The 27,861-nt window shown below is 39.4% G+C and overlaps 2 protein-coding genes across 2 annotated transcripts in view; one reads left to right on the top strand and one right to left on the bottom strand.

Moving 5' to 3' along the window:
• LOC133534129 (uncharacterized) overlaps positions 1-27,861 on the bottom strand; it is an 84,489-nt gene that overhangs the window by 22,666 nt on the left and 33,962 nt on the right. The gene's annotated exons all lie outside the window — the stretch shown is intronic.
• Positions 7,758-10,448, top strand: LOC133534128 (uncharacterized). Its single transcript, XM_061873217.1, has one exon. The coding sequence runs from the start codon at positions 7,758-7,760 to the stop codon at positions 10,446-10,448; it is 2,691 nt and encodes an 896-aa protein (XP_061729201.1).

The raw sequence follows: 27,861 nt of genomic DNA, 5'->3' as shown, positions 1-27,861 counted from the left end.
AGGCGCAGGGCTCGGCGTAAGAGTGCCACGAAGGATTGTGGTTTATGTCGTCGGAAATAAAATCATATCCTTGCTCAACAAAATAGTAGTTTTAATTTACCACAAATTACACTACATTTCGTATACGTCAAAGCACGATGTACATTGATTAAAATGTCACATATTTAAATATAATAAAATATATAATTGGGAGTGACTTCATGGAGAGCCATATATCGAACAGAGCGGAGATCAAAGACAAACCGGATAGGTTTTTATAGAGCGGTATCATAGAGAAGAAAAATAGGTGTTGCCTGTTTATATTGATAGACAATACATGTAAAGGGTATTCTACACGATTTCTAACAACATTCAACATACCGGCGTGCTAATGTCAATCGATTATTAAATATTTTTTTAGCATAGGTTAGTGACCTTCCCCCATAGGGCCGCATTAAATTCTCTACTAAATTTTGTACACAATGTGGGAACAAGTAACCCGACAGATTTAACCTCGCATTCCTGAGGTCATAAGGAGCAAAAAATGTTGGGTGACTTTTGATTAAATTTGGCAAAAAAAATTGTGGGTATATGTTTTGTGCATACGACATGTCATTTATTTTTATTTGCGAGTTTCCTTTAAAACTTTAATGTCTGTCAGTAGGTATCTATGTTTAAAGCAAGTCACATAGTACCAGCGTCGCAGCCATAAAAGCGTTTTTTACTAAGTTATTTTATTACCTAATACAAAAACATATCCCATCAAAAACATTTTCATATAAAATGTTGCCAAGACGAAACCATAAGCCTCGCACTGTCAAAAAGTTATCAGATCTCTTGTAGAGCCACGCTTCTAACTCTACAAGCCCGAACTTTATGTAAGTTACTTATGACAATCTTCCATGATTCATCCCCTAATTTAAAGGGTTGGGGGTGATTGCCCCCAGATTTTCACAACAATTGCCATTATCTGTATAACAAGACTGATTTTAGAAAACTTTGTATGAGATCTTAGTCCCTAAATGCGGTCAAGAATACACCTTTAAAATCTGTCAGGCAGTGCCGGATTAAGCATTATGCAAAATAAGCACTTGCTTAGGGCACCACGTCTAGGGGGGCACCAAAATCGTAGGAAAAAAACGCGCAGGCTGCATCGCAGTCGTAGTACTTATGTACACGAAACTTTTTGTCGACTTTGACGTGTGCAAGTACCCATCTAATAACGAAGGGTCGTAATAGAGTGAGGACACGTAAGCACATCACCAACCCTTCGCGGAGGCCCTCAAAGCTAATAGCCAAAATATCTTACCGTCGGGCTTGTGGCCAACCGATTTTCTCGAAGTAGATTACCGATTTTGTAGCGAATTTTGCTCTCTTGCACGCCAGATGTGTCGGCCTAGCCGAGTTGGTGCAGAACCACGATCCTGCGACCTAATTGTCAAACTGTTATAAAGGGCCCCGCGAAGGCACAAAACCAAAAGCAACTTATTAAGTTTTGGTTTCCACTTAAGCCAAAGGCCGAGCAGTAGGAGAACCGTGATTACATAGGTTCGATTTCAAGCCACTCTTTTGCAGTTCGGCGTTAGGTCTTATGCGACGCTAGGCCTTCTACTTTGTGCAAACTGCCTTACTTTCACTTAACATGGATCCAAATCTAAGCTGTCCTCTCTCGAAGCTGGGCCTTCTGCCTTGCTCACACCTCGCCATCAGTTGTATTGTATGATAACCCACCGCGATCGGACGCTCCGGACGTTCAGCCATTCATACCTCGCCAGTGGTCAAATTCAAATGCTTTCTTCCAGCTCGACCTTTGGCCTCATCCATGCCTCATCCGTAAGCGCCGATCGAACGCTCCGCGCGTTCAGCCTTATGAAAAGCTCAGCCTTAGACTTTGCCTTTAAAAACACTGATTTAAACTTTAACGATTTAGGCCAATCAAATTAAATCCAAAAATAGCGTTTTGAGGAATTAATTCCCAGCAAGCTGGAAAATGTTTTAATACTTTCATTTCATTCTAAATGCGTGTAATCCAAGTTTGCTCCATCCCAGGAGGCATACATTTTGGGATCCTTAGGAGATATTTTTTTCCTTTCGAAACCACTTGATTTTGAAGGACATAGGACAGTTCGTGGATTAGACACTGGTAAGAACGCGTTTTTGGATTTTTAACATGATTTTACCAAAAATAAAAAATGTCGACCTTTTTATACAATTTAGACTAGGAATACATATTAGGGTACCTTCAATAAATCAATATGTTTTATTGCAAGAACATAATTAAATTACATTTCGGATCCTCAGATATCAGTTTTAATCATAATTAGAACAAATTTTACGCCGGACGTACCGTTTTCGATTTTCAAGCAAAAAAACTGAAAAAGAGGAAACATTTATGCACACCTCCAGGAATGGAGCAAACTAGGATTACACGCATTTTAGGACCAAATTCGAAGAAAACTGATTTTATTGGCCTAATTGTGACACATTATTTTTAAGAAAACGGGACTTAATCGCGTTTGATTAAGTTCTAAAATTACCTCCAACGTCAAGATACTGATGTCGACTTTACCCAGTCTTTTCCGAGACCATGGGGACAACGCAGTTTTTGAAACATCGGATCAGTGGTAATTTTAAATCTTACCCTATTAAGTCCCCTAATGGCTAAGCTCATACTGAAGCTCTGCCTTTGCCCTCACATGAATGAGCTTCGCAGGAAAGCTCTAGAGGTTGCAAAACCCTGTGCGGAACATTGGTTGGCTCGCCTCCGGCCTTATGCGAAGCACGATCTTCAATTTGCTAACACTTGACCTTACATACTGTTGGAACATTACTGCTGCAGTACTGTCAATTTCCGTGATAAAATGATGTGTTGGATTGAAAATTCTATTCTCAGCAGTAATGCGGCAATAAACGTCACTCAATTTACCAAGAAAATTCAATGTACTCTTGATGAGCACCATGGTCTAGAAATGCTTAGGGCATCAAAATGTCTTAATCCGGCACTGCTGTCAGGTTACTCATTCCCACGTTGTATATTCAATATTCTCAAACATATGTAAAGGACAGCCGTGGTATGCTACGGTCATAAGCTTTAAGGTAAAAGTAAATGATTAGTTCAGATAAGATTTTTTTCTTGTTTCATACGTTTTAGAGCGCGATTTTCAGTAGTCTGGTTTTAGTTTTTGAATTTATTTTTTATTTAATTCATTTTGGGGTTATCATTTCGTGATTAATTATTTACATTCATTTTACTTTTTTTTGTGCGAGGGCGCCTTAAACAGCAGCGCACGCAAAGCACCCAATACCTACGTCAGGCTACGCCCGATGCTTTTACCATGATCCTGACAAATACTATTAAGTACTTAATAAGTTCATCGGGCTACGCCCGACTATTTTGGCATGAGGGCGCTGAAAGCGCCCGGTACCCGAACGCGCGCGGCGCGGCTATGTCCGACTTTTTAGGGTTCCGTAAAAGAACTGAAACTCAAAAAATCTTTTTTCATCAAACCCATACGTGTGGGGTATCTATGGATAGGTCTTTAAAAATGATATTAAGGTTTCTAATATCATTTTTTTTCTAAACTGAATAGTTTGCGCGAGAGACACTTCCAAAGTGGAAAAATGTGTGTCCCCCCCCCCCCGTAACTTCTAAAATAACAGAATGAAAAATCTAAAAAAAATATATGATATACATTGCCATGCAAACTTCCACCGAAAATTGGTTTGAACGAGATCTAGTAAGTAGTTTTTTTTTAATACGTCATAAAATTAAAAAAAAAAAATTTTTCATCAGACCATACGTGTGGGCTATCTATGGATAGGTCTTCAAAAATGATATTTAGGTTTCTAATATCATTTTTTTCTAAACTGAATAGTTTGCACGAGAGACACTTCCAAAGTGAAAAAAAGTGTGTCCCCCCCCCTGTAACTAAAATAACGGAATAAAAATCTAAAAAAACATATGATATACATTACCATGCAAACTTCCAACGAAAATTGGTTTGAACCAGATCTAGTAAGTAGTTTTTTTTAATACGTCATAAATGGTACGGAACCCTTCATGGGCGAGTCCGACTCGCACTTGGCCGCTTTTTAGAATGAAGGCGCCGACGGCACCCGGAATTATGTGGTGCGCAGGGGGCGCTATGTTCAATTTGATGTGACGTCATATAACATATAACTAGTGGACAATCGTGTAAGCTCGGCGGTGGCCCCGAACGCCGGACTCCGACAGCGTTGGACCGTCCCTGGGCTATAATCGCAAAAATCAGAGTTCGTCAATTGCGGACATTTTTCTCTGTCACTCTAATTACGTCTTAGTGAGAGTAAAAGAGAAAGAACCACGCAATTTACGAATTTCGTTTTTTGCGTTAGGCCCCCTCGCCTAGCGTCGTTCGTTCCCGCGGTGCATTGGCGCGTTTCGTGGCGCGATTTGAAAAATGTTGAATTCTTAATTTTATATTTTTTTAAATGCCGTGTTTGCCGCCCCCTATCATGTGCCGCCCGGGGCCATGGCCCCCCTAGCCCCCCCCCCCCCCCCCTCGCTACGCCACTGCGTTGACAGGAAAACATGTTGGCCAGAGACTCTTCCTCTTAAAGATAAATGCAGAGAGCGTAGCTAGAGTCATTTATGATGGCTGGATAACGCGCTACGGGTGTCCATTTAAACTGACCAGCGATCAAGGCAGACAGTTTGAAAGTAGTTTGTTCAGTAATTTGCTTAAGATTCAAGGAGTCAAAAAGCTAAGGTCTACACCATACCACGCTCAGAGTAATGGTATGGTCGAAATGTTCAAAAATCATTGAAAACGTCAGTAAAAGCTAGTTTGGTTGATAACTTATGGATAGATCAGTTACCAACAGTTATGTTAGGTCTTCGTGCAGCGCTGGGAAGCGACAATAGCGTCAGTGCTGCCACTGCTGCCGAGATGACATGCGGGAGGAAACTTCGTTTACCAGGTGATTTTTATGATACTAATGGTACAGAGACAGGTGATGATGATACTCTCGTCGAGCGGATTCGCCAAACCATAGGTAAGTTTAAATCCGCTTTAAAATCACACAGCAGTTCTAGATCATTTTTTGTTCATCCCGATTTGAAAACATGTACTCAAGATTTTGTCCGAGACGACACAGTTAGACGTCCCCCTATGACGGTTCATTCAAAGTTCTTAAGCGTTTCGTTCGACAAAGTCTATAAAATTAAACTTCCAGATCGTGTGGTTAATATCTCCATAGATTGCCTTAAACCTTACTACCGACCTGATTACCGACGGACAGACTAACTAAAGGTACGGACGTACAGCCTACTCCTCGAACTACGACAAGACAAGTGGCCGAGTCGTTCGTAGACCTATTCGTTTTGATGTAGAATACCCGTAGGTCAGGTTATACTGGTTTTAGCTACTCGTACAACTAGTTAGGCTTACATGAATGTAACAGCTGTCCTAGTAACAAATTTAATGTTATGTTCATTATTAATTTACTTGGTTTTGAAATGTTTGTAACAATTATATTGTTGATTTAACGATGTTGCTGTTGCGTAAATGCAGTCAGGTTTAACAACATGCTTAGGTATATTTTGCTAAGTCGGTGCACAAGATAAAGATATATGTCGTATATGTATTTGCAATGTCATACTATTTTTAGACGTATAAAAATTAGTCATTTGGACTAAATTTCATTCTTCAGAATATTTTTCGCAAGATAGTTCAAGATAGGGCTACGGTTAGAGCAAAGACGCTAATAACGAAGTTTCAAGCCCAAGTTGTATGAAATGTTACTCAAGTAGAAACCAGATTAAAAACTTTATCTATTTTTAGATAGCCATCAGCCTCTTGTTTACAATAAGAAGACTGCGGGAAAAAACCAGAAGCTGGTTACGCGAGGAAGGCGGTGCCGCGAGTTTGTCAATCAATGCCAGTGGTTCGACTCCAGACACTGCCACCGCAGCCCTAGTTGTTCTATGTTTATGGCATAGAGGATTATGGCATATTTGGCTGTGGAACAATAAGGAGTAATAGGTTAAAAGGAGCAGGTAATATTTTGCCGACTGAAAAAAATATGAAGGAGAAACCTCGTGGTAGCTATGCGGAAGCTATCTGCAAAAAAACTCGCCTAGCAGCTGTAAGATGGCATGATAATAAGATTGTGACTTTGATAAGCAGTCACGTCGGGGCAGAGCCAGTGTCTAAGATCAAGAGGTACTGTAAAGATGCTAAAGAGAAAACAGATTTTGATTGTCCACAAATAGTAAAGTTTTACAACAAAAACATGGGGGGAGTGGACCTTGCAGATATGCTTATAGCTCTTTACAGAATCCCATACAAGAGTCGCAAGTGGTATTTAGCTATTTTTGTGCAGATGATCGACATTTGTATGAATAACGCTTTGCTTCTTTACCGACAAGAATGCAAAAGGAGCAAGGTGAAGGTGACTTTGCCCTGGAAACTATTTCGGTATGAAGTTGCTGAAGGTCTGAAAAAAGCAGGAAGGGCCCAAGAAAATGGGGACTTGAAGAAAAAGAAATAACAGACACAAGCTCATCCTGTCGAAGACATTAGATACGAATATATAGGTTCGCAGATTTTACCAGTCAAGGCAGATGTCGGCTCTACAATAAATTTAACCGTGATCTGTATTAAGTGCAATATTCGCCTGTTTTGTTGCTGGCAGAAACAATAGAAATTGTCATCTAGAATACCACACAAAACAATAACATCTTCATTGTTGTTATTTTTAAATGCGGACATTGAACGAGTATTTAGCCAGATGAATTTGGTAAAGACTAAACTTCGCAATCGCTTGGCGGTGAGAACCCTAAATGCTATTTTGTACGTAAGATTCGGCCTAAAGCGAGCTGGAAAATGCTGCTACTCATACACAGTTCCAGATGAAGTTCTGCGCTCGATTGGAACCAAAAACAGTTACGACACTGGATCTCAGCCAGCCTTCGTCGTCGACAGCGGTTCCTGAAGAAGACGAAGATATAGACAATTTAATTGACAATTTTAATTAGTTTTGTTGTGTGTAACAAGTAGTAACAATAAGTAAAATGTTGGACTTCAATTATTATTTTTAAAGTAAAAATATTTTAATTTGTATCTTATTACTGACTTTTAATTATTTTTTACATAATTAGAGACCTTGACATATGGTCGTTACCAAGACTCTAAAAAAACGCCCAGTCACTACATAATCCTTGTACTTATCTCAGAATATTTGGCTGATTTAATCAGGTCACGCATAATTTCTTTGGTATGGTGGGCAATCAAACAAATCCTAGATTACAGTGTTGTTATGTAAGTCCTCCTAGTCTTAGGTTATTAAATATGCATCAAAATGACAATGTCGATTTTGATTTTTATAATTTTTAGTAATGTATTTAACTTGACATTTCTTTTGGCATATTTCAAATAAAGTTGGTGTTAGATGCATTTTTAGCATGTGTGAGTGAACGTATTAATGTATGCATGTATGTGTCAAAATCCAGTCGCAAATAAATCTTCAAACAGTGCACATGTCTATCTCTTAAGAAAAATCCCTACATACAACTTTCAACCTTATTATAAAGAACATTTGGTCGACATCGAACCGGAGGAGGAACCAGATAAGCGAAGTCCAGTCGGCCGGCGAGAACAATAGCGGACCGCATTCCTGAGCCTACTTACTATCTGCAGTTGCGAACTATAAGGAAATTATGACAAATAAAATAAAGTGAAGTTAAATAAGTTGTGTTATCGTGTTGTTTACGTGAATGAACAAGTAAACGCTGCAATATGAGTACTAACGAACAGTTAATTCGTGTTTTGGAGGATACAGCGGTATTATTGAAGAAAACTGAAACTAATTTGAAGAAATGTCCCAAACAACGTTTAACTAAAGGCTACTTAGAATCTCGAGCACAGTGCATCGACTCTTATTGGAAAACGTTTACATCGGCGCATAAACAGCTGGTACAGAATACTACGATGCAGGAGCGCGGCGAGATGCAGTATTTTCTCAAGGAAGAATATTATGTCGTGGAGGAGTTATACCTATGTTTACAAGGTGATATCAAGGACGCGCTCGCTGCTGCCGCTCCCACATATGTTCATGGAACAAGTTCGCTGGATATCACGATGTTTGAAGCTGTACAACAACATGTGAAGTTACCTGCAATTGTTTTACCTGTGTTTTCTAATAACTATGAAGAGTGGCCGACGTTTCATGATTTGTTTACGTCGTTAGTACATAACAACACGAGTCTTAGTAAGGTTCAGAAAGTGCACTATTTAAAGTCAAGTATCGGCGGTGAAGCCGCTGCATTATTGAAGCATGTTACGATTACAGAACAAAATTATCAGTTAGCCTGGGAGACTTTAAAGCAAAGGTATGGTAATAAGAGGTTAATTGTGAACTCCCTTTTGAAGAGATTGTTTAATCAAAGGAAAGGTACTACGCAAACAGCTAGTCAAATAAAACATCTACTGGATACTACCACGCAATGTTTGAATGATTTACAAAATCTTCAAGTGAATATAAACGAGTGGGATCCGTTCATAATATACCTAGTGGTGAATCGACTCGACAACGAAACTCATAAGGGTTGGGTGGAACACGCCTACAGTTTGAATGCTGAGCAGTTACCCAAGTGGACTGAATTAAAAAAGTATCTCGAGTCAAAGTTTCGCACGCTAGAACTGGTTAACCCTGTCACTGCTACCATACCTCAAGAAGCGAAAACAATTAAGGAAAAGTCTTACCACGTATCAACAACATCGAAGAGCTGTGTTTTATGTAGGGATGAACACACTTTATGTCACTGTCAAGAGTTCACGAAAATGTCACCTGTGGAGAGAATTGACTATGTGAAGAAAACTAAATTATGTTTCAACTGCCTCCTGCCTGGACATTCTGCATCACGATGTCGTCTTTCCTTTTCATGTCGTATATGCAAAAAGAGGCATCACACCATGATACACCAAGCGCAGAATGAGGAGTCAGTGAAAACTCAAGCTCACCACAGTCAGCTTACACACCACGAAGAAGACCCGCAGAATGATGAAGAAGTAGAAGTGGTGGAAATTTCGTGTAACTTTGCCTGCAAGAAATCCAAAGGCCTGTTAGCAACGGCAATGATATCCATAAGGGACGACGAAGGTCACGTGACTCCCTTTAGTTGTTTAATTGATCCAGGGTCAGAATCAAGCTTTTTAAGCGAACGCGCAGCACAAGCGCTGCGAGTCAAGAGGTCACCTGTGAGAGGAGTTGTTACCGGTGTCGGCGACCTCCAGGTGAAGATCAACAGCGTAACACATGTTCAAGTATTATCAAATCAAGATGACAGTTTCCAGCTAGATGTCAAAGCTTATATAATGCCCTCAAAGCTCACATCACAACTACCATCAAGGAAGATAAAGTATGACCCACAAGCCTGGTCACACATACAAGGACTCACTCTGGCTGATCCTAAGTTCCACCAGCCAGGGCGAGTAGACATGTTACTTGGTGTAAAAGTGTATGCACAAATACTAGAAGGCAAAGTTAAAAAAGGTCCACCTGGCACTCCATGCGCCCAAGAAACTAGCCTAGGTTGGATAATATTCGGAGACGTAGAAGGCACAGCAGACGCTTTACAAGAAAACATAGTTGTGATGCATCATCAGGTCGACGTGGACGACATGTTAAAGGCATTTTGGGAGATAGATACTACAGATACAAAGAAGAGTCACACGAGAGAAGAAGCAAGGTGTGAAATGATTTACAAGGAAACGCATACAAGAAACGAAGAAGGAAGATACATAGTAACGTTACCATTCAAAAAAGAAGAACCACTATCTCCAAAAGGACAAACAAGAGACATCGCCATGCTGAAACTGAAACAACAAGAAAAAATATTCAAAAGGGATCCAAATCTAGAGAATGAGTATGTTAAAACTATAGAAGAATACATGAATCTAAACCACATTAAAGAAGTTCCTGAAGAAGAAGTTAACAATGAGGAAGTATATATACCCTATCACGCTGTGATTAAGGAAGAAAAGGAAACAACAAAGACAAGCGATTCTGATAAGCAATATCGATTGCTTCGTGTAACTTTTGGCACTACTTCTGCGCCTAATCTTGCTATCAAGACACTCCATCAAGTACCAGAAGATGAAGGCAAGGAGTACCCGCTTGCATCAAAAACCATAAGGGAAGATTTTTTCATGGACGACCTGATGACCGGGCCACACACAGCGCAAGAGGCTGTAGATGTTGCTAAGCAGATCACTGAAATTTGGAGGAAGGAAGGGTTTGTACTCCAAAAATGGGCTTCCAATAGCACTGACTTCCTTAAAGAATTTGAACTTACCAGTACGATGTACGCGTGGACAGAATCTACAATGGTGTTGTCCTGGCTGCATGGAAATCCCGCAAAATGGCAAACATTCGTAAGAAATAGAGTTGTGACTATACAAGAGACTCTTCCAAACCAATGGTATTAAGTTCGAACTACGGATAACCCTGCTGACATTTCACCCAGAAGCATGCCATTGAGTGAATTGAAGATCTGCGACCGCTGCTGGTGGAATGGAACGCAGTGGCTGAAACATAAAAATAAAAGGTTAGAACATCCAATCATAGAAGAGACAGACCTGGAAATGAAAAAGATTAAGCTAAATAGAGCTACCCACACCGTTCCCAAAATGACGGCCATTCGACCACCCCACCAGTCGGTGGGGAAGCGACCCGCGACAGCCGCCGCAGCCATGGAGCGGTAGCGGCCCCTCATACCCCCCTGACGGGGGGTATCGACAGATCACTCACACTAAGCTAAATAGAAATAAAAATACAGAAGTCTGTAAAATGTTACCTGAGAAGTTTGAAAAATATAATACTTTACCTGATTTACTAAAGTCCATCGCTTACGCCAGAAGATTCTTAACGTACCTGAAAGATAAAAATACAAACACAGAAAAGATAATAACAACACAAGAATTAGAGAAGGCACTATTAGTATGTATAAAAGCTGTGCAAGCAGAATATTTTAATGAAGATATAGACAGCTTAAAAACAAGGAAAAGAGTGACCATTAAGAGCAAACTAAGAACTTTGAACCCTTACCTTGACGCTAACGATATCCTCAGGGTGGGCGGTAGATTGTGCCATTCTGAGTTAGATGAAGCACGAAATCATCCTATAATTATAGGGAATTGTCACCTGACATACCTCATAAATCTCATCATGCACGCCGCGTACCGAAGAACATTACATGGGCGATACCAGCTGACACTGAATTATATAAGGACGAAGTACTGGATCCTAAGAGTTAAGGGATTACTAACAACTTACCTCAGAAAATGCCTCAAATGTGCAAGACATAACGCTATTACTACAGATCAGCTGATCGGAGATTTGCCTAAACAAAGAGTAACACCTGCTAAACCTTTTTTGAATAGCGGTGTTGATTTTGCCGGTCTTTATCAATGTTTTGTGTCTAAAGGTCGAGGTGCCAAAACATGTAAGGCCTACATAGCAACTTTCATATTCATGATCACCAAGGCTATACACCTAGAAATGGTATACTCCTGGGAAACGGCAGCTTGTACTTGGACACATAATGGATAAACACGCCGGCGCTGATAACTTAACCCATGTACCTACGAGTATACTGAATTAAAAGTGGTGATTCAATCATAAAAATAACTATTACTAAATTGTGTCTTAAGCCTGTTGATACAGAATCGTAATTTACCTAATGCTCCAAATTAAATTAATTTTGCACGTAACTATGTTTCAAATCTTCTACTTTGTTTTTGTAACTAACTAACTAAATACTTAAATATTTCTATAACTTTTAGTAATTGAATTTGACCTAACTTGCTGACCTGTTGTTATGTAATACTCTCTCATAAGTACTTGCTTTCCTTACTAAACATAGTGCTATAGTTTGTCAATGCAATTGCATGCATTTATGTAGTTAATCATACAATTTGTTATAGTAAAATACTATGTACAATTTTGTAGATGAGTTGTATCTATACCTATGTAGCTTAAAAAAAGGTCGATGCCCTTTTGGTGGGCGGTATGTTAGATGCGTTTTTAGCATGTGTGAGTGAACGTATTAATGTATGCATTATGCATGTATGTGTCAAAATCCAGTCGCAAATAAATCTTCAAACAGTGCACATGTCTATCTCTTAAGAAAAATCCCTACATACAACTTTCAACCTTATTATAAAGAACAGTAGGCATAATATTATTAGCATTTTTTCATCCTCAATCTAGCATATTCAGAACCATTACAGTTGGCAACACTGGACCTCATTCACACAGAGAGTGGTCTCGAACACGCATCTTTTTTAAGCGAACAGGGGTACAAACATGGCCCGGTCGAAGGCGAATGATCGTAGAAGTAATGTTCTTCGGCATTGGCTTCCGTATACCGGAGAACCACGGTTTATGGAGAATATTTGGTTGAATTCTGCGAAAATGCTTAGCGATCCTTAGTTGAGTAGTTTGCCATCGGGTGTTCCAGGTATCTCGTAAGTGGGTCAGAGCTTGGGCAATGTCGCGAGGGAAACATCGGTCATTCATGTTGATACCAATCGTTATCGCTTCTTTAGCGCAATGATCGGCTACCTCATTCCCCGTTATTCCGCTAGGACTTGGAATCCAAGCCAATATTACCTGAATATTATCCATATGGCATTTGTGAAGCAGTTCCTTGATTTTTAAAGTAATCCTGAAGTTTTCTTTCGCATGAAAATACCTTTTAGCTATATCTTGCAACCGGTGTGAAGTTAGCGGCCAAAAGTTGGCGGCCAAATATTGGCGTCACAGTCGGCCTCTAACATTTAGCGGCCAAAAGTTGGCGACCAAATGTTGGCGCCAGTCGGCCGCCAACATCACACTAAAATTAACCTACCAAATTAAGAAGTCCGTATGAAATCTCACCATACATAACACAATAGGGTTGTTTCCATCTACAAATCTTAGGGCAGAATTGTATCCCAATAAATTCTTTTGGATTATAAGAACATGTTAAACTACTTTTAGGGGACCTGTAATGACCATATTTTTGTAAATATTGAATTTAAAATATCTTTTGGCACACGTCACGTGACCAAACACGAAACGTCTTTGAAGATTCTGATGACGTCACAACTCTCGGATTGACACTGTTGACAGTTAGGTGATAAACAACAAATGACAAATGTCAGTTGACAGTTCGTATCTTCTACGGGTGTATGAAGTTATGTGTCAAACCGTAAACTGTGACGTCACACAATTTTCAAAAAGCGTTTTGGGCGCGAAAGCATCTGTCAAAATATATTTTGTTAATTTAACATATTTAAAGCCGTTTTTCGTATAAAAGTTGAATTTTAGGGCAACTTTTAGTTAATATAGAACGTAATACAAGCGTTTCAAAAAATTGGAAACAAACATATTGGTGGAACGTTAGGGCAGTGTCTCGTTATATAAGGGCATTTTGTCTAAACTGCCCTGCAGAATTGCAGCCGATTATTACAGATTTCATTTTTTCTACAAAACGTAAAACCTTTTAGAAATATTTCGGTTAGTACTATATAGTCCACACTAAAAGAGATACAACTCTACTACTTAAAACCTGTTTTGGATAGTCTATTAGATGCTTAATGAAACGTATATAGTGAAACCCCAATCATCGATCCAGAAGTAAGGTGATAAAAAATAAAATATTTATTATTCTCCACAAACCTTTTAGAAATAATTCGGCTGCTGCTATAACGTCCAAACTAAAAGGGGTACAGCTCTACTAAAAGCTGCTTTAAATACCCTATAAGATGCTCTATGACTCGTATATAGTATGACTCTACGGCATATGAATGATGCAAGGGCAATAAATTTGAAACTTAGGTTTTCTATGAACATTTGCATTCATTGAAGAATTTTTGCACCTTAGACGGCAGGCGAGTAAACCACACCCACTGTATCGTACAGAACATAATACTATTTATTAAATAACACTATCTCTAGAGTGATACTCGGCGACATAATAATGGTGCACGGGCATCAAATAAGAATCTGATACTTTCTATGAACATTTGCATTTATTGAAGTTTTTCGGCATCTTCGACGGCAAGCGAGTAAACTACACCCACTGCATCGTACAGAGCATTATATCATCAATCAAATAACATTACTCGGCGGCTTATTAATGGTGCACGGGCATCAAATAAGAAACTGAGGCTTTCTATGAACATTTGCGTTCATCGAAGTTTTTCGGCATCTTAGACGGCAGGCGAGTAAACCACACCCACTATACCATACTGAACATAATACTATCTATCAAATAACACTATCTCTAGAGTGATACTCGGCGACATATCAATGGTGCACGGGCATCAAATAAGAATCTGATACTTTCTATGAACATTTGCATTTGCTGAAGTTTTTCGGCATCTTCGACGGCAGGCGAGTAAACTACACCCACTGCATCGTACAGAGCATTATATCATCAATCAAATAACATTACTCGGCGGCTTATTAATGGTGCACGGGCATCAAATAAGAAACTGAGGCTTTCTATGAACATTTGCGTTCATCGAAGTTTTTCGGCATCTTAGACGGCAGGCGAGTAAACCACACCCACTATACCATACTGAACATAATACTATCTATCAAATAACACTATCTCTAGAGTGATACTCGGTGACATATCAATGGTGCACGGGCATCAAATATGAATCTTATGCTTTCTATGAACCTTTGCATTTATTGAAGTTTTTCGGCATCTTAGACGGCAGGCGAGTAAAAAACGCCCACTGCATCGTACAGAGCATTATACTATCTATCAAATAACATTATTTGTAGAGTGATACTCGGCGGCATATTAATGGTGCAAGTGCACAAATAAAAAACTTAGGCTTTCTATAAACATTTCTATTCATTCAAGTTTTTCGGCATCTTAGATGGCAGGCGAGTAAACGACACCCACTGCATCGTACAGAGCATTATATTTTCTATCAAATAACATTATTTCTAGAGCGATACTCGGCGACATATTAATGGTGCAAGTGCACAAATAAAAAACTTAGGCTTTCTATAAACATTTCTATTCATTCAGTTTTTCGGCATCTTAGACGGCAGGCGAGTAAACGACACCCACTGCATCGTACAGAGCATTATATTTTCTGTCAAATAACTTTATCTCTAGTGTGATACTCGGTGGCATATTAATGGTGCACGGGCATCAAAAGAGACTTTGGCTTTCTATGAACATTTGCATTCATTCAAGTTTTTCTGCATTTTAGACGGCAAGCGAGTTAACTACACCCACTCTATCGTACAGAACATTTAGGTTTAAGATCATTTATTCTCATAAGAATTTACAATTCACTTATCGAGATAAATACAAAACAGTATATTAAATTTTGTTTAGAGCGCACAAATAACTTAAATATTTCATTTAACTTAACTAAAACAGGTAGTTAAACATTATACTATGTATCAAATAACACTAGATCTAGAGTGATACTCGGCGGCATATTCATGGTGCACGGGCATCAAAGAGACTTTGGCTTTCTATGAACATTTGCTTTCATTGAAGAATTTTTGCATCTTAGACGGCAGGCGAGTAAACTACACCCACTCTATCGTACAGAACATTATACTATGTATCAAATAACACTATATCTAGAGTGATACTCGGGGGCATATTAATGGTGCCAGTGCACAAATAAGAAACTTAGGCTTTCTATGAACATTTGCATTCATTGAAGTTTTTCAACATCTTTGACGGCAGGCGAGTAAACTACACCCACTGCATCGTACAGAGCATTATATTTTCTATCAAATACCTTTATCTCTAAAGTGATACTCGGCGGCATATTAATGGTGCACGGGCATAAAAAGAAACTTAGGCTTTTTATGAACATTTCCATTCATTGAAGTTTTTCGGCATCTTAGACGGCAGGCGAGTAAACTACACCCACTGAATCGTACAGAGCATTATATTTTCTATCAAATAACACTATATCTAGAGTGATACTCGGCGGCATATTCATGATGCACGGGCATCAAAGAGACTGGCTTTCTATGAAAATTTGCATTCATTGAAGTTTTTCAACATCTTAGACGGCAGGCGAGTAAACCACACCCACTCTCTCGTACAGAACATTATACAATGTATCAAATAACACTAGATCTAGAGTGATACTCGGCGGCATATTCATGGTGCACGGGCATCAAAGAGACTTTGGCTTTCTATGAACATTTGCATTCATTGAAGAATTTTTGCATCTTAGACGGCAGGCGAGTAAACTACACCCACTCTATCGTACAGAACATTATACTATGTATGAAATAACACTAGATCTAGAGTGATACTCGGCGGCATATTCATGGTGCACGGGCATCAAAGAGACTTTGGCTTTCTATGAACATTTGCATTCATTGAAGAATTTTTGCATCTTAGACGGCAGGCGAGTAAACTACACCCACTCTATCGTACAGAACATTATAACATGTATCAAATAACACTATATCTAGAGTGATACTCGGGGGCATATTTATTTATTTATTTAATCTTTATTGCACAAAAGAAAACAATCTTATAGTACAAAAGGCGGACTTAATGCCACGAGGCATTCTCTACCAGTCAACCTTAAGGCTAAGCAGAGAGATTGAGAGCGGTGCTACAATTACAATAGCAAAACAAATCAAGCAAAATACATAAAATAACATATACATACAAACATAATACACACATACATATATAAATAAATATGTATATATATACATATATATATATAAAGACGAAACATCTGAAGCTAATAAATAAATACATTAAGAATCTTTCATTCTGCTAGCAAAGAAAGCACGTAATGAAGCACATATTAATGGTGCAAGTGCACAAATAAGAAACTTAGGCTTTCTATTAACATTTGCATTCATTGGAGTTTTTCGGCATCTTAGACGGAAGGCGAGTAAACTACACCCACTGAATCGTACAGAGAATTATATTTTCTATAAAATAACTTTATTTCTAGAGTGATACTCGGCGGCATATTAATGGTGCACGGGCATCAAAGCAGGCTTTGGCTTTCTATGAACATTTGCATTAATTGAAGTTTTTCGGCATCTTAGACGGCAGGCGAGTAAACCGCACCTACTGCATCGTACAGAGCATTATATTTTCTATCAAATAACTTTATCTCTAGAGTGATACTCGGCGGCATATTAATGGTGCACGGGCATAAAAACGAAACTTAGGCTTTCTATGAACATTTCCATTCATTGAAGTTTTTCGGCATCTTAGACGGCAGGCGAGTAAACTACACCCACTGAATCCTACAGAGCATTATAATAATAATAATAATTTAGCCCCCAGGGCAGCTTGTGGCGAGCTGAATGGGAAGTGACGTCCCTTGGGTCCCATACCCCCGAGAGTCGGCCAGGTCCCTCTCTCCGGCATGCCTTGATTGGCCGGCTGGAGTGAACACTGAGCAGGGGCCGCAGGATTCTCACCTCTGGCTTGCCTTTACCGGCCGTCCAGAGTGGGGGTGTCAGAGCTATATGCTCGCAGGGTGGAAGTGAAATTTGCATAAGACGCGAGTTGGCACAGTGGCTGCTTACAGCCACTGGGTAGAAAGCGGCGCACACCTCTCCACACCCTGAGCCGCTCATGCAATGTTGTCCCCTTGTCGCTCCGTGCGAGCGGCCGTTTTCGGGGACCCATATTGTGAGTTGGCAAGTCACCACCTGCCCATTTTGTCGTGTTTTTAAAAACATATGATCAGGGCAGGTGCCATAGTATTCTCCATAGTCTCGGTTACCAGTCCACTTGCAACTCAACCCAATAGCCCGGTTTATTTTGGTACCCTTTTTTTTACAATAGTCCTACACTAACCGGGGCTTGTCCTTGGGTGCACTGCTATAGTGTGAACAGGGATAATCGTCGGTTGGTGTCACATTACATTTAGAGTAAATTGTCTTATTACAAGGGGCCTCTACGTGTTGGCTTCGGCCCCACGCACGCCTTCCAAATGTCCGGGACCCCATGGTCCCGAGAATTTGTAAAAGACAGACAATAATAATAATAATAAAATTCTTTATTGTGCACTACTAAAGAAAAACTCATATTACAAACAAAGACAGGACTTAAATTAGTAGGTAACAACAGGCGGACTTATCGCTATAAAGCAATCTCTTCCAGACAACCTTCAGATAGCAAACCGGTGGCAAGAAATAGGCTATTGGGCAGTGCAAAGCAACAATAAAACAAGTATACTTATAATATGTTAATTTTAAATTATAAACTACAAACAATAAAACATACACTACATAAATTACATAAATTATTTAAATTACAATAATACACTACATAAACCTACATAAATAAATATTAAGCATTCTAGGGAGTGAAGTAACAACCAGGTAGAGAAAATAAAGGAGAATTTACTTACATGAATGAAATGACCAAGACTAAGAAAGTGATAAATAATGCTCTTTAAGACGTTTTTTAAAAATGGTTAAGGATTGAGCTCGTTTTATATTAATGGGCAAAGCATTCCACATTCTTACAGACTGGAGAGTGAAGGATTTGATGTAGAACTTACTAGATGACCGAGGGGGAGCAAGAAGAAGATTTTGAGAACACCTAACAGACGAAAGAAAACTAAACCGCTTTTTAAGGTAACCAGGAGTATTAGAAATAAATAAGGTACTGTAGAGAAGAGAAAGGATATGCGTATTACGTCGAAAACGTATCGGTAACCACTTGAGCTGTGACCGAAAGCTGGAGACATGGTCAAATTTCCGTAGCCCAAAAATGAAACGAATGCACACATTTTGAAGACGTTCAAGCTTGTTTAATTGCTCTTCTGTAAGATCGAGATAAGATATGTCAGCATAGTCTAGAATAGGAAGAAGAAGTGATTGCGCCAGCGCAATTTTAGTGGCAAGCGGTAAAAAGTTGCGGAGACGCCTAAGCGATCCCACGGCAGCAAAAATTTTCCGTCCAACCTCATTAAGTTGCTCATTATATTTTCTATCAAATAACTATATTTCTAGAGTGATACTCGGCGGCATATTAATGGTGCACGGGCATCAAAAGAGACTTTGGCTTTCCACGAACATTTGCAATTATTGAAGAAAATTTGCATCTTAGACGGCAGGCGAGTAAACCGCACCCACTGCATCGTACAGAGCATTAAATTATCGATCAAATAATTTTATTTCTAGAGTGATACTCGACGGCATATTCATGATGCACGGGCATCAAAGAGACTGGCATTCTATGAACATTTGCATTCATTGAAGAATTTTTGCATCTTAGACGGCAGGCGAGTAAACTACACCCACTCTATCGTACAGAACATTATACTATGTGTATCAAATAACACTATTTCTAGAGTGATACTCGGCGGCATATTAATGGTGCAAGTGTACAAATAAGAAACTTAGGCTTTCTATGAACATTTCCATTCATTGAAGTTTTTCGGCATCTTAGACGGCAGGCGAGTAAACGACACCCACTGCATCGTACAGAGCGTTATATCATCAATCAAATAACAGTACCTCTAGAGTGATACTCGGCGGCATATTAATGGTGCACGGGCATCAAAAGAGACTTTGGCTTTCTATGAACATTTGCATTCATTGAAGTTTTTCTGCATCTTAGACGGCAAGCGAGTAAACTACACCCACACTATCGTACAGAACATTATCCTATGCATCAAATAACACTATATCTAGAGTGATACTCGGCGGCATATTCATGATGCACGGGCATCAAAGAGAATTTGGCTTTCTGTGAACATTTGCATTATTTGAAGAATTTTTGCGTCTTAGACGGCAGGTGAGTAAACTAGACCCAATCTATCGTACAGAACATTATACTATGCATCAAATAACACTAGATCTAGAGTGATACTCGGTGGCATATTAATGGTGCACGGGCATCAATAGAGACTTTGGCTTTCTATGAACATTTGCATTAATTGAAGAAAATTTGCATCTTAGACGGCAGGCGAGTAAACCGCACCCACTGCATCGTACAGAACATTAAATTATCGATCAAATAATTTTATTTCTAGAGTGATACTCGGCGGCATATTCATGATGCACGGGCATCAAAAGAGACTTTGTCTTTCTATGAACATTTGCATTCATTGAAGTTTTTTGGCATCTTAGACGGCAGGCGAGTAAACCGCACCCACTGCATGGTACAGAACATTATATTATCTATCAAATAACTTTATCTCTAGAGTGATACTCGGCGGCATATTAATGGTGCAAGTGCACAAATAAGAAACTTATGCTTTCTATAAACATTTGCATTCATTGAAGTTTTTCGGCATCTTAGACGGCAGGCGAGTAAACTACACCCACTGCATCGTACAGAGCGTTATATCATCAATCAAATAACAGTACCTCTAGAGTGATACTCGGCGGCATATTAATGGTGCACGGGCATCAATAGAGACTTTGGCTATCTATGAACATTTCCATTCATTGAAGTTTTTCGGCATCTTAGACGGCAGGTGAGTAAACCGCACCCACTGCATCGTACAGAGCATTATATTTTCTATCAAATAACTTTATCTCTAGAGTGATACTCTGCAGCATATTAATGGTGCACGGGCATAAAAAAGAAACTTAGGCTTTCTATGAACATTTCCATTCATTGAAGTTTTTCGGCATCTTAGACGGCAGGCGAGTAAACTACACCCACTTAATCCTACAGAGCATTATATTTTCTATCAAATAATTTAATTTCTAGAGTGATACTCGGCGGCATATTCATGATGCACGGGCATCAAAAGAGACTTTGTCTTTCTATGAACATTTGCATTCATTGAAGTTTTTCGGCATCTTAGACGGCAGGCGAGTAAACCGTACCCACTGCATCGTAGAGAACATTATATTTTCTATCAAATAACTTTATCTCTAGAGTGATACTCGGCGGCATATTAATGGTGCACGGGCATAAAAAAGAAACTTAGGTGTTCTATGAACTTTTGCATTCATTGAAGTTTTTCGGCGTCTTAGACGGCAGGCGAGTAAACTTCACCCACTGAATCATACAGTGCATTATATTTTCTATTAAATAACTATATTTCTAGAGTGATACTCGGCGGCATATTAATGGTGCAAGTGCACAAATAAGAAACTTATGCTTTCTATAAACATTTGCATTCATTGAAGTTTTTCGGCATCTTAGACGGCAGGCGAGTAAACTACACCCACTGCATCGTACAGAGCGTTATATCATCAATCAAATAACAGTACCTCTAGAGTGATACTCGGCGGCATATTAATGGTGCACGGGCATCAATAGAGACTTTGGCTTTCTATGAACATTTGCATTAATTGAAGAAAATTTGCATCTTAGACGGCAGGCGAGTAAACCGCACCCACTGCATCGTACAGAACATTATATTTTCTATCAAATAACTTTATGTCTAGAGTGATACTCGGCGGCATATTAATGGTGCACGGGCATAAAAAAGAAACTTAGGCTTTCTATGAACATTTCCATTCATTGAAGTTTTTCGGCATCTTAGACGGCAGGCGAGTAAACTACACCCACTGAATCCTACAAAGCATTATATTTTCTATCAAATAATTTAATTTCTAGAGTGATACTCGGCGGCATATTCATGATGCACGGGCATCAAAAGAGACTTTATCTTTCTATGAACATTTGCATTCATTGAAGTTTTTCGGCATCTTAGACGGCAGGCGAGTAAACCGTACCCACTGCATCGTACAGAACATTATATTTTCTATCAAATAACTTTATCTCTAGAGTGATACTCGGCGGCATATTAATGGTGCACGGGCATAAAAAAGAAACTTAGGTGTTCTATGAACTTTTGCATTCATTGAAGTTTTTCGGCGTCTTAGACGGCAGGCGAGTAAACTTCACCCACTGAATCATACAGTGCATTATATTTTCTATCAAATAACTATATTTCTAGAGTGATACTCGGCGGCATATTAATGGTGCACGGGCATCAAAAGCGACTTTGGCTTTCTATGAACATTTGCATTCATTGAAGAAAATTTGCATCTTAGACGGCAGGCGAGTAAACCGCACCCACTGCATCGTACAAAGCATCAAATTATCGATCAAATAATTGAATTTCTAGAGTGATACTCGGCGGCATATTCATGATGCACGGGCATCAAAGAGACTTTGGCTTTCTATGAACTTTTCCATTCATTGAAGTTTTTCGGCATCTTAGATGGCAGGCGAGTAAACTACACCCACTGAATCCTACAGAGCATTATATTTTCTATCAAATAACTATATTTCTAGAGTGATACTCGGCGGCATATTAATGGTGAACGGGCATCAAAAAAGACTTTGGCTTTCTACGAACATTTGCATTCATTGAAGAAAATTTGCATCTTAGACGGCAGGCGAGTAATCCGCACCCACTGCATCGTACAGAACATTATATTTTCTATCAAAAAACTTTATGTCTAGAGTGATACTCGGCGGCATATTAATGGTGCACGGGCATCAAAAAAGACTTTGGCTTTCTACGAACATTTGCATTCATTGAAGAAAATTTGCATCTTAGACGGCAGGCGAGTAAACCGCACCCACTGCATCGTACAGAGCATTAAAATATCGATCAAATTATTTTATTTCTAAAGTGATACTCGGCGGCATATTTATGATGCACGGGCATCAAAGAGACTTTGGCTTTCTATGAACATTTGCATTCATTGAAGAATTTTTGCATCTTAGACGGAAGGCGAGTAAACTACTCCCACTCTATCGTACAGAACATTATACTACGTATCAAATAAAACTATATCTAGAGTGATACTCGGCGGCATATTAATGGTGCAAGTGCACAAATAAGAAACTTAGGCTTTCTATGAACATTTGCATTCATTGAAGTTTTTCGGCATCTTAGACGGCAGGCGAGATAAACTACACCCACTGCATCGTACAGAGCGTTATATCATCAATCAAATAACGGTACCTCTATAGTGATACTCGGCGGCATATTAATGGTGCACGGGCATTAATAGAGACTTTGGCTATCTATGAACATTTCCATTTATTGAAGTTTTTCAGCATCTTAGACGGCAGGCGAGTAAACCTCACCCACTGCATCGTACAGAGCATTATATTTTCTATCAAATAACTTTATCTCTAGAGTAATACTCGGCAGCATATTAATGGTGCACGGGCATAAAAAAGAAACTTAGGCTTTCTATGAACTTTTCCATTCATTGAGGTTTTTCGGCATCTTAGACGGCAGGCGAGTAAACTATACCCACTGAATCATACAGTGCATTATATTTTCTATCAAATAACTATATTTCTAGAGTGATACTCGGCGGCATATTAATGGTGAACGGGCATCAAAAAAGACTTTGGCTTTCTACGAACATTTGCATTCATTTAAGTTTTTCGGCATCTTAGACGGCAGGCGAGTAAACCGCACCCACTGCATCGTACAGAACATTATATTTTCTATCAAATAACTTTATGTCTAGAGTGATACTCGGCGGCATATTAATGGTGCACGGGCATAAAAAAGAAACTTAGGCTTTCTATGAACATTTCCATTCATTGAAGTTTTTCGGCATCTTAGACGGCAGGCGAGTAAACTGCACCCACTGAATCCTACAGAGCATTATATTTTCTATCAAATAACTATATTTCTAGAGTGATACTCGCCGGCATATTAATGGTGCACGGGCATCAAAAGAGACTTTGGCTTTCTACGAACATTTGCATTAATTGAAGAAAATTTGCATCTTAGACGGCAGGCGAGTACACCGCACCCACTGCATCGTACAGAGCATTAAAATATCGATCAAATTATTTTATTTCTAAAGTGATACTCGGCGGCATATTTATGATGCACGGGCATCAAAGAGACTTTGGCTTTCTATGAACATTTGCATTCATTGAAGAATTTTTGCATCTTAGACGGAAGGCGAGTAAACTACTCCCACTCTATCGTACAGAACATTATACTACGTATCAAATAAAACTATATCTAGTTTGATACTCGGCGGCATATTAATGGTGCAAGTGCACAAATAAGAAACTTAGGCTTTCTATGAACATTTGCATTCATTGAAGAAAATTTGCATCTTAGACGGCAGGCGAGTAAACCGCACCCACTGCATCGTACAAAGCATCAAATTATCGATCAAATAATTGTATTTCTAGAGTGATACTCGGCGGCATATTCATGATGCACGGGCATCAAAGAGACTTTGGCTTTCTATGAACATTTGCATTCATTGAAGAATTTTTATATCTTAGACGGCAGGCGAGTAAACTACACCCACTGAATCCTACAGAGCATTATATTTTCTATCATATTATATTTCAAAGATTGCGTCAAGCGTGATATGGTTACTTTTAATATCACATGTAACCAATGGCAAAAACTGGCCGAAGACCGACCCGTATGGCGTCGTGCTATTCACGATGGTCAAGCCACACACGACGATGCTTGGTTTACCTCTTTAAGAGAGAAACGTATGAGGCGCCACGAGCAGGCCTCCAACCCTCGCCCACCTGGGCAAGCATACACCTGCCGCGTGTGTGGACGTGGGATCCTCTCTCGCATAGGGCTATACAGCCACGAACGCAAGTGTCGTTACCAGGATGCTGTTTAAAACATCTCACGCAGATGAAAAGGCCTATTATATATATATTAATGGTGCACGGGCATAAAAAGAAACTTAGGCTTTCTATGAACTTTTCCATTCATTGAAGTTTTTCGGCATCTTAGACGGCAGGCGAGTAAACCACACCCACTGTATCCTACAGAGCATTATATTTTCTATCAAATAACTATATTTCTAGAGTGATACTCGGCGGCATATTAATGGTGAACGGACATCAAAAAAGACTTTGGCTTTCTACGAACATTTGCATTCATTTAAGTTTTTCGGCATCTTAGACGGCAGGCGAGTAAACCGCACCCACTGCATCGTACAGAACATTATATTTTCTATCAAATAACTTTATGTCTAGAGTGATACTCGGCGGCATATTAATGGTGCACGGGCATAAAAAAGAAACTTAGGCTTTCTATGAACATTTCCATTCATTGAAGTTTTTCGGCATCTTAGACGGCAGGCAAGTAAACTACACCCACTGAATCCTACAGAGCATTATATTTTCTATCAAATAACTGTATTTCTAGAGTGATACTCGGCGGCATATTAATGGTGCACGGGCATCAAAAGAGACTTTGGCTTTCTACGAACATTTGCATTCATTGAAGAAAATTTGCATCTTAGACGGCAGGCGAGTAAACCGCACCCACTGCATCGTACAGGGCATTAAAATATCGATCAAATAATTTTATTTCTAGAGTGATACTCGGCAGCATATTAATGGTGCACGGGCATAAAAAAGAAACTTAGGCTTTCTATGAACTTTTCTATTCATTGAAGTTTTTCGGCATCTTAGACGGCAGGCGAGTAAACTACACCCACTGTATCCTACAGAGCATTATATTTTCTATCAAATAACTATATTTCTAGAGTGATACTCGGCGGCATATTAATGGTGAACGGGCATCAAAAAAGACTTTGGCTTTCTACGAACATTTGCATTCATTTAAGTTTTTCGGCATCTTAGACGGCAGGCGAGTAAACCGCACCCACTGCATCGTACAGAACATTATATTTTCTATCAAATAACTTTATGTCTAGAGTGATACTCGGCGGCATATTAATGGTGCACGGGCATAAAAAAGAAACTTAGTCTTTCTATGAACATTTCCATTCATTGAAGTTTTTCGGCATCTTAGACGGCAGGCGAGTAAACTACACCCACTGAATCCTACAGAGCATTATATTTTCTATCTATACTATATTTCTAGGTTGATACTCGGCGGCATATTAATGGTACACGGGCATCAAAAGATACTTTGGCTTTCTATGAACATTTGCATTCATTGAAGTTTTTCGGCATCTTAGACGGCAGGCGAGTAAACCGTACCCACTGCATCGTACAGAACATTATATTTTCTATCAAATAACATTATCTCTAGAGTGATACTCGGTGGCATATTAATGGTGCACGGGCATAAAAAAGAAACTTAGGCTTTCTATGAACATTTCCATTCATTGAAGTTTTTCGGCATCTTAGACGGCAGGCGAGTAAACTACACCCATTGAATCCTACAGAGCATTATATTTTCTATCAAATAACTATATTTCTAGAGTGATACTCGGCGGCATATTAATGGTGCACGGGCATCAAAAGAGACTTTGGCTTTCTACGAACATTTGCATTCATTGAAGAAAATTTGCATCTTAGACGGCAGGCGAGTAAACCGCACCCACTGCATCGTACAGGGCATTAAAATATAGATCAAACAATTTTTTTTCTAGAGTGATACTCGGCAGCATATTCATGATGCACGGGCATCTAAAGAGACTTTGTCTTTCTATGAACATTTGCATTCATTGAAGTTTTTCGGCATCTTAGACGGCAGGCGAGTAAACCGTACCCACTGCATCGTACAGAACATTATATTTTCTATCAAATAACTTTATCTCTATAGTGATACTCGGCGGCATATTAATGGTGCACGGGCATAAAAAAGAAACTTAGGTGTTCTATGAACTTTTGCATTCATTGAAGTTTTTCGGCATCTTAGACGGCAGGCGAGTAAACTACACCCACTGCATCGTACAGAGCATTATATTTTCTATCAAATAACTACATTTCTAGAGTGATACTCGGCGGCATATTAATGGTGCACGGGCATCAAAAGAGACTTTGGCTTTCTACGAACATTTGCATTCATTGAAGAAAATTTGCATCTTAGACGGCAGGCGAGTAAACCGCACCCACTGCATCGTACAAAGCATCAAATTATCGATCAAATAATTTTATTTCTAGAGTGATACTCGGCGGCATATTCATGATGCACGGGCATCAAAGAGACTTTGGCTTTCTATTAACATTTGCATTCATTGAAGAATTTTTATATCTTAGACGGCAGGCGAGTAAACTACACCCACTGAATCCTAAAAAGCATTATATTTTCTGTGAGCGACGCAATTAGATTTAAGTTTTAAATACCAGTTTTACGTTTGTTAAAGCTAGGGGACGTCCGGGGAGAGCGGGATGCGCGGGGGCAGTCCTGATAGTTAACCGCACTAGAGCAAGTTTTAAAAGCAGTCGATATTAGCTGTTGCACTCTCCGCACGTCCCTCTATGCTAGTATTTTGTGGATGTACCGCCCTCTTTAAAAATATAAGTAGTTTCCCTAATTTCGACTATTTTTTCATCGTGAAACGAACCCACAAACCGTACAAAGTGGTCTTCGAGCCGGATCTTGATGTTCTTCACGCCACCGTCGAAAATAATGGTCAAAACCCGTGGAACTGTAAGAAGAGAACAGGAGAGAAAGGAAGCCGTGCAAAGTGAGCCGTGTACAAGTGCAGCTATAAATGATGAAACTAAAGTGCAACCGGACAATTTATTGGAAGTACGAAGTGTGAAATCCGAGATGTTAAAAGCTGACGTGTTGCCTGGCTCCCATAAACCTGGGTCTGAGAAATCATTTACATCTTCTATGGAGGCTCGCAGCAAGCTAGAATTGGAGTCAGTCGAGAAGAAATCACAAACAGTGCATCCTGATAAACCAATGGTGTTAAAATCCCGAAGTACAAAGTCGGAAATGCCCGGCTCCCATAAGTCTTTGTCCCGGAAATCGTCTTCATCTACCATCGAGGCTCGTAGAAAGAAGTTGGAACTGGAGGCGGCCGAGAAGAAAGCACGAATAGAAATGCAGCTTATCGATAAACGCTTAGAAGCGGACCTTGCCGAATTAGAAGAAGAATACAGTCCCCCGTCGGAAACCGATAATCGAAGTGAAGTTGCTAAGTGGGTAGAACGCAGTAATTTAGAGTTGGAATCGC

Source organism: Cydia pomonella, unplaced genomic scaffold (genome assembly GCF_033807575.1).
Source record: "Cydia pomonella isolate Wapato2018A unplaced genomic scaffold, ilCydPomo1 PGA_scaffold_59, whole genome shotgun sequence".
In the NCBI taxonomy this organism is placed as follows: Eukaryota; Metazoa; Arthropoda; class Insecta; order Lepidoptera; family Tortricidae; genus Cydia; species Cydia pomonella.
Note: the sequence above shows the minus strand (reverse complement) of the source record. Positions and strands in the feature narration are given on the sequence as shown.